Source organism: Nylanderia fulva, unplaced genomic scaffold, assembly GCF_048542155.1.
Source record: "Nylanderia fulva isolate GAGA-0341 unplaced genomic scaffold, ASM4854215v1 Scaffold12, whole genome shotgun sequence".
Lineage (NCBI taxonomy): Eukaryota > Metazoa > Arthropoda > Insecta > Hymenoptera > Formicidae > Nylanderia > Nylanderia fulva.
This window is the reverse complement of record NW_028189409.1, coordinates 2336756-2345690: the sequence shown is the minus strand read 5'-3', so window position 1 is coordinate 2345690 and position 8935 is coordinate 2336756. Positions and strand designations below refer to the sequence as shown.

The following is an 8935-nucleotide window of genomic DNA, read 5'->3' as shown; positions in this document are numbered from 1 at the left end:
AATATATATATATATTTTTTTTCTATATATATATAGAAAATAACCCTTTAGTACAGTAGTATTAAAGCACTTAGGACAACAGAAGGATAGCGGCTGTAAACAGGACGTTATTATTTCATTCGTTCTTTTCGTTGTCCTGTCAATCATATAATTAGAAGTATGTAAATTGATACGACATGTAAACAACATTACGCTCTTATTGATGCCACGTGTGATTTAAAAGCGGCTTCGAGATTTTAAATCAGAGTAATCCAGTGACTGATTGTCGACGATGCATTTCGTTATAGTTAATTTTAGGGGTTCATTCTCCTTCACTTAAGAGATTCGTCATTGTTTATTATTGGTATCATTCAAAATAGAGAGTAGATTAAAATTTAATCCGCGAAAATTACGACACGTGATCTTTCTTTTTTTGGTGATCTTTTCATATTTTAAATGTTCTTGTCGAAATTGTATGCGATCAATTATTAATTTTGTGAAATATTTTATAGGCTTCAAACATTTTGAATGAAATCTTGAACGAGTAAGTAAAAACGTCCTGTCAACAGGTTTATATAGCTAAAAATTTTAATAGAGTTTGACATCACTATTTTAAGAATATTGAAAAGGTAATATGTAAATTATACATGTGTATTATTAATAAGTTACAGTAATATTCAATATTGACGTATAATAAAAAAAATTAATTTGGTTTCTCTTGCAAAATTTTGTAATTTATCACAAGGTAGATTTTTATACCGTTTGTATTAATTGAACAGTGTCATTAACGCAAGATTGCGATATAATATTTTATATATAATTTTAATATGAATGTGAAATATAATATATATTCAAAAATAATATTTCCTTATATATTTTACATCAAAATTCTGTGTAATATCATCTCATCGAAAAATAAATTATTTTAAGTTTAACATATGTGCGCTTGAAAATAAGTTTACTTTAGTAGGATGAAGTAACGCTAACTAAACATCGAATAACCCGATTCGTCTCTCCTGTCACTTAATAGCGTTTATTAACTTATTTTTTCATCCGCTGTACTCCTTCGCTCTGTCTTCTAAATTTCTCAAAATGTCACATTTTGTCCAACAAACGCTTGATTTTCCCGTGACAAACGGAGAACGGCTTCAAATAAATTGGAGCTCGTTAATCGTAAGAAGAGGTCAGTAGTGCAGTTTAGCCACTTGTATAAGAGCAGCTCGAACATCAGTAACTCCATTAAAGTGGATCAACGTTGCACGGTGTCACGATGAACGTGGTAGTGATACCGTTCTTCTTAGGTGAGAATTTTGAATTGTCGTCACGTGGAGAACTCGGGACCGGTTCGAATCGGGACTAATTCGGGCTTCCATACGATCGATTCTCGATTTTGTGTTTCCGAATGATCCCCCGTATAAGTTGCAACAGATCGGCTCGAGGCAAGTTTGCGTGAACAAGAATCGAGTAATTACCCTAACACATATCCCGAAGACGTTCGGAGAACATCCTGAGGATGTTCGAACCCATACAGCACAACAAGATTGCAACAGCATTGCGACAACATTTCATTGCAATATTACAACATTGCATAAACATTGTGAAATGTTGCAGCAATCTTGCTGCAAGGTTGCAGCAACAGTAAAATGTTCGTTTTCAGAAATATGGTTCTATAACATTGCAGCAATAATGCAATAAAATATATATGTAATATTACTATTGGATTATTGAAAATGTGCCAAATACATGATCGGACTGAATGTTTTGTACCTAATATTTTTTGTGTGAATTTTATTTTCATAATATTTCGGAAATGTTGCTGCAACGTTATTTCAACTATATATTGCAAATTCATGCCTATATAATATTTCTGCAATATTGCTATGCAATGTACAATATTGCAATGTTGTTGCAATGTTGCTGCAAACTTGTGTGCTGTATGGGAATGCCCTCTGGACATTCTCTGGATATTCTCTATATATTTTTCGGCTATGCTGTTCTATTAGGGATACCTAATAAATGTGCGAGCATGCACTTATCGGTCGTGGAGAAAAAAGAAAGAGCGGGAGGGAGATAATAGAGATATCGTAACCGGGCGCACATCGATGTCGTCATACACTCACGTTGCTCTAATCAAGCTCCATTCAGGCTCCCAATCGGCCTAATCGTCGTGGTAAATCCGTCCAGGCAAAATGACACTTCTTCTTCTTCTTCTTCTGTTTTTGGTCTCCCAGCCGCGCATCTCACTGCCAATGAGACGTGGACCTATGGAGCGGAGTACACGTTTCAGGTCCAGGTGAACTGCACCGCAATTTCGGAGGGAGTCTACGGCAGCGTCCGGCTGAATTTGGATTCGAAGCTGATCTGTCAGCCGCTGAAGACCGGCCACTCGTTGAGCTGTCACTTTGAGGACTCGACGGCGAACAGCTTCGTCGCGGACAGCCTGGACCCCCAGGAGCCGGCGACGCCGACTGGGGAGGTGAACCGGCAGCCGGCTTACGAGATCAACGAGGAGCAGTTCGAGATCAAATTCAACAAACGCGGCCTGGACGGCCTCGTGGTGAACGAGAACATTCAACCGCGCGAGCTGGACATGATCAGGATGCTCGTGGGCCAGCTGAGCGTGGGCACCACCCTCGACAGCGGGCTTGGCAACGACGTGACCTTCGACGCGATCGAGAACTTCACCCAGGGCGAGTGTTACACGACCTTCAAGATCGACAAGAAGCTCGTGGGTCGGTCGCTGTTCGCGAAACCGGGTTACGCGCTCAGGCCGGTCTTCGGCTTGAAGGACGGGAAGCTGATGCAGATACGGAAGATCAGGAATCTGCGTATGTGCGCGCACAAGGTGCCCTACTTCTTCGGCAGCGCGGAGACCTTCGGAGAAGAGAGCGATATTATATCTGATGTAGTAAGGACCAAGTATATGTTACCATTTTTGTACAGTATATCATTCATCATCATCGTCATCAGCTTTGGCTCTGCAATCTTCTATAAGTTCTGCTTTAAGAGATCTTTCATTTCTCATTCTTTCTTTCCAGTTCCTGACTACTTAATTCGTCTCCATTTATCTTGCCTTTGGTCTCCCAATTTTTCTTCCGTCTTCCCACAGATAACTGTCTTATAATTTGTTTAACTGAGTCTGTCTCATCCATCCTCTCCACGTTCTAGTCATCTAAGCCGATCGATTTTTATAACTACATTTATCACTCACGATTACTATCAATTGTAGGGTAAATACTTAGGGTAAAACTGCATATTCAAATTTTAATAAAAGCACAAACGATGATTTAGAATTTGTTGCAACTTCTCTTCATGTCAAAGATCCTCTACCTGAGAACTGGATTAATCCACAGTATAAAATTATAAAATCATTGACTTTTACTATCAAATTCTGAAAGAACATTTTTTTCTATATGTATTGTAATAATTTTTCTATATGTATTGTAATACATATAGAAACAATTTTCTTTTAGAGTTTATCCTGAAATTGATGGTAATCGTGAGCATTGGAAGAATTTTATAAGTTTTTCTCATTAAATATTTACTATAATAAAAAATATTAATATGTACATAGTAAAATTTAGTAAAATTAATCGAATATATTTTATATGTTATAAATGTGATAAATATTATTTTTATTGTGGAAAATATTAATCAAAGAAACTCTGATGATTTCCAGGGTAAATTCTAAGAGAGAAAATTCTCTCTGTGTAATTACAATATACAAAAAAAATTGTGCACTAATAATGTGCAAAAATTCTATAATAATCGATTCTAATAAATGACGAGTTATGTATATTTGTATATTAACAATCTCCAATGTTTATAAATAGATACGCTTAAGCTGTCAAAACTCTCCAAATTACAAGATAAGATATATGCAAAAAAACACAACTTTTGCTCTTTATAATATTTTATTATTATCAGATCACTCTTAAAATATTCACTCTATAGATTTAAATGTCACTTTTTTAATTAAGGGCGATATTAATTAATTATATGCTTATAACTTGTCTGTACATATCTCTTAGTTCTTCTTTCGTCTGTCACAGAGCTTGTCAGATGGACACATCATCGTAACGGCGACAGAATTCATATCTAGTACATCGAACGTGATAACGACGAGCAAAGTAACCGAGGCGGTGGTGACGACTCTTTACGAGAACGTAAGGCTCAGGCTCGAGTCAATCCAATCCGCGAACAGCGAACCGCCAGTTGTGAAGGAAGCGGAATCCGCCAGTATCTTCATAGGTAGATGGATAATAAACGACTCCGAGCAAGATGAATAATATATCGAGACTTCTTGCGTTTTCCGTGTATGAACGTGTGTGAGAAATATTACGAAATTCTTTCGTTGCAAAGCGTGACTTATGTATCTTAATTTGATTATCTCTATTTATCTCGTGTAATTAAATTGTAGCTGTATTTTGAGGCTGCAACAAGGCGTTTTCACGTTCAACAAATTGCAAAAATTATCCTGTGTTTGTATGTGCGTGAATGATGTATTTGCGATAATTAGAAATTAAATCGAACTATGTAAAACTGTTACAATTTTAATTAATAAGGATAAAGTGTTGTTGCGTAAGAGTGCTAGACTTTAATGTGCAAAAGTGTATAGTGATAATAAGGTCTTGTTACTTGTGTATAATATTATTGTAAAAGCGGTTGATGAGGAAATAAAAGATTATACTTCTAAATTTCATTTATATTTTTTTCTTCATTATATGTATAGGTATATACGTATGATAGATAATAAGATTATAGTAAAGACGAAAAAATATAATAATGTATTTTCTATTTATGTGTGTGTGTGTGTATGTGTGTGTCTGTGTGTATTATGATTGAGATGTGTGTGTGTATTAATTTTTCATGTTTACAGTTCTTTTTTTATATTTCTCTATATTATAGTATCTACATAATACTATCTATTATATTTATGTATTTTTAATTAATATAGATTTTTCGTTCTGCAAATAATATAAATAATATAATATGTAATTCAATATAATTTTTACAAATGTGAACAGATTCAATAATACTATAATAATTCAATAATAATTTTAATTCATCGAATTTTTATTATGTCGCGATATAATTTTAATTCATCGAATTTTTATTAATACACACACATCTCAATCATAATACACACATACATAAAAAATATACCTATACATATAATGAAGAAAAAAATATAAATGAAATCTAGAAGTATAATCTTTTATTTCCTCATCAACCGCTTTTACAATATTATACACAAGTAACAAGACCTTATTATCACTCTATACACTTTTGCACATTAAAATCTAGCACTCTTACGTAACAACACTTTATCCTTATTAATTAAAATTGTAACAGTTTTACATAGTTCGATTTAATTTTTAATTATCGCGAATACATCATTCACACACACCCACACAGGATAATTTTTGCAATTTGTTGAACGTGAAAACGCCTTGTTACAGCCTCAAAATACAGCTGCAATTTATTCCTGAATTATTATTATGTCGCGACATAATAAAAATTCGATGCATTAAAATTATATCTCGACATGATAAAAATTCGATGAATTAAAATTATGTCGTTACATAATAGAAATTCGATGAATTAAAATTGTCAAGACATAATAAAAATTCGATGAATTAAAATAAAATAAAACTAAGCTTCGGATAAAATATTTGGCAAAGGAAAAATCGTCTTATTGTTAGAATCGAGTGAGGAATATATTTTAAGGACAAACGGCTGTTTTGAATCACCCTGTATATCCTTCTCTACCCACAGTCGCGATCTATATTAAGAATTTAGGACACTATTTCCTATGATAAAATGATTAATGAGTTATTAATTTTTACAATCAATTTTTTCTATTTTTTTTTATTTCGCGATTATGAATTTATCATCGAAGGTAATATCAAATCGTAATAATTTTTTAAAATATATAAGTTTGACTAAATTCAAATAACATACATATGCATTTTTTATTAGAGTAAGAGATATATATTACAAGTCACAATAAAATATTCAAATTTAGAAATTAAAAATTATAATTATATATTTTTTTAATATGTATAAAAAAATGTTCAAGTAACGATTAATGTACAAATGAAGATACAACGAACAGTAAATTTATCAATTACTGTCTAAAGCTTACTTTGTGGGACGACGATCAAGATTGTGGAATTGTCAAAGCCCTAAGTATAAAGGCAACACTCACATACAACTAATAATATAGAAGATATCTGTAAAATCTAGGCGGAAATGGAAAACAGCGAAATTATTTTCAAGGAGACGGATTATGAATCGAGTTATCCATCCTATAAAGAGGAGATGAACGGCAGGCAGAAGCATCAGTCAAAGTAAGAATATCAGTCATGTTGGTGACAATTCTACCATTTTTTCTAGGTACGTTCTTAATATTTATTTTAACAGTAAAAAAATCATATATATTTCAAAATTTGTAAATTATAATATATATTTTCTCACACACGCACACACACACGCACTTATGTCTAACAAAAATTATTTTTATTTTTGCTATGATTTCTCTTATTTACATATCAAAATCCTCATTTTATTAATTACTAAAACAACACAAAAGCGAATTTTGATTTTATATTAAAAAGATTGATATTTAAAAACAATAATATTGTATTTAAACTCTATTAATCTTTTTTTGACAGAAATCAGCTGATTAAAGCGTTAATTTACTAATAAAATTTTAAAATAATAATGTGTTAAGAAAATAAAAAGAGTGATATATTGTAAATAATATGTTATAATACCTTATCCGCGAAAAATATTTCTTCATAGAAATCAGCTGATAACTGTCAAAAATATCAATCGAGTTTAAAGTACAATATTATAACATATTATCTAAGACATAACTTTTTTACATTTGTAACATATTACTAATAGAAAAATTTAATTAGCAAATAAATGCCTTAAATACCTGTTTTCTTTCAAAAAATATTAATTAAGCGTCAATTTGTTAATTAAATTTAAAAATATTAATTCCCTCTCTTTCTTATTTTTGCAATATTTAATATTATTATTAAATCTATAAGTATAATAATTTGTACCTGTAATAATTGCAATCATTCTTATTAAAATACTTTAAATTCAATTAATATTTTTGACAGTTATCAGCTGATTTCTGTCAAAAAATATTTTTCGCGGATAAGGTGTAACATATTATTTACAACATGTCACTCTTACTTTCGCTGATTATTTTCTATCATCCCATAGCCGCAAATGTCACCATCGACGATCAACAGTCCAGAAGGGCGATGTACGGCCCGGAATGCACCTATGACGTTCTCGTAAATATGTCCCTAGCCAACATCGTCCACGAGAACGATAACTTCTGTTCCATGATTGCCACCGAGCTTAAGTGTCGGCCCAAAGGACACGATACTCTTAGCTGTCGCTTCCAGAATTCGCGAATCAAACGTCCCGATCCGGAGGACAACAGATGTTCGAACGCGAAGAATTTTGTACCCATGAGGCATAAATTCGTGGACGGGGAACCCTTCGAAATCAGATTTAATTCGAGGGGTATCGAAAATCTGGTGGTCCACAGATCGATTCCCCGATGGAGACTCGACATGATCAAAGTTATCGTTAGTCAGCTGAACATCGGGTTTGAACTGCAGGAACATCGCAACTGGTTCACCATAATGGAAAATTCAACGATGGGTCACTGCGAGGTCGATGTTAAAATTAGCCGCGGAGATTTCGATTCTGAGGAGGACGACGATTCTGCGGAGATGAGCGAAGATTTTGAGATTGAATATTTGTCGAACGATAAAGATTCTATAGTCGAAGACCTTCGAGTGGAAAAAACGCGACATCCAAAGAGGTGTCCGCGAAGAATCATTTATTTTTTCGGAGATCACGAGGATTACAGCCGTGGCAATAGAGAACTTTACATGGACATGGTACGATGATTGATAGAAAATTATACACAATATATTAAATAAAAAATTGTATGTGGTCAGTGATATAAGATATAACTGTCATATATTAATTTTTTTATTTATTTTATTGCAAATCTTTCAAAATTGCTCTTCAAAATCTGAAATTTCTTTGGAAATTTAATTATCACACAAATTCAATTTATTTAAAAAAAAATTATTTAAAAATTTATTTAAAAAAAAGGAATTTTTAACAAATAATATCTTGCCATCTTTGTACAGATACTTGACTTACAATTAAATATCTCTGCTCTCTTTTGTTTCAGACTAGTTCCAAGAGTCTCATTACGATCTCAAAGGATTCATTCGTATCCTATACAATATCAGAAGGTTTAATGAAGACGGCGAATAAATCGCGAATTATGCGACCTCATCAGAATATAAGTTTAAAATTGAAGCAAATAGATTTTGCCCAATCTGTAATGCCAGAGATACAAGATCCAGCCTCGACAAGTCTATTTGCCTTTTCACATCTGGAAGTCATTCCGGAAGATAAATAAAAAATGTCTCACATTGAAAAAAAAATCAAAGAAATTATATATATATCAAGATATCTATAAAAATTAATGACCCAAATAAAATATTAATCAATTATTAATAAACAACATATATTGTAGTAACAAAATTTCGTTTTTTTTTCTTGCTCGTCGATATGTTAAATATTTGTAAGTGCAAATAAAATTATATTATATCAAATGCATTTATAGTCTACATTATTAAATATGATAGAAATATGAAGCAAGAATGATGGAGTGACACTAGAATTGGCATAATTCTTTGAATACCTTCGCTTCTTGCTAAGCAATTCTCGGCTTATTGCCAGCGATTGTGTCCACTATGAGAAGAACTAATTTAATTTCATTTAAGACCTGCGTGTAACGAGACTTCTGCAGCGCTTAATAAATCACCAAGAAGCGTGTGTTATATATAGACATATGTATTCAAAACGGAAATCAACTTTCCGCTAGTCACAAATACGTCTATTG

The 8935-nt window shown here is 32.6% G+C and overlaps 2 protein-coding genes across 4 annotated transcripts; both read left to right on the top strand.

Annotated features, from left to right (window-relative positions):
• On the top strand, positions 1–6334 carry LOC114936687 (uncharacterized). 3 transcript variants are annotated; one of them, XM_085490291.1, is made up of 4 exons: positions 1–1280; positions 2211–2887; positions 4032–4230; positions 6229–6318. In XM_085490291.1, the coding sequence occupies exons 1-4, from the start codon at positions 1250–1252 to the stop codon at positions 6273–6275; spliced, it is 954 nt and encodes a 317-aa protein (XP_085346417.1). In that variant the 5' UTR covers positions 1–1249; the 3' UTR covers positions 6276–6318. The 3 variants fall into 3 exon arrangements, with proteins under 3 accessions (XP_085346417.1, XP_085346416.1, XP_085346418.1); XM_085490290.1 differs by lacking the exon at positions 6229–6318 and adding an exon at positions 6123–6222; XM_085490292.1 differs by having other exon boundaries at positions 2–1280; positions 6262–6334.
• On the top strand, positions 6276–8633 carry LOC146724715 (vitellogenin). Its single transcript, XM_085490293.1, has 3 exons — positions 6276–6378; positions 7222–7913; positions 8216–8633. Exons 1-3 carry the CDS (start codon positions 6348–6350, stop codon positions 8447–8449), a joined length of 957 nt encoding a protein of 318 aa, XP_085346419.1. The 5' UTR covers positions 6276–6347; the 3' UTR covers positions 8450–8633.
• Positions 8634–8935: the final 302 nt, after the last annotated feature.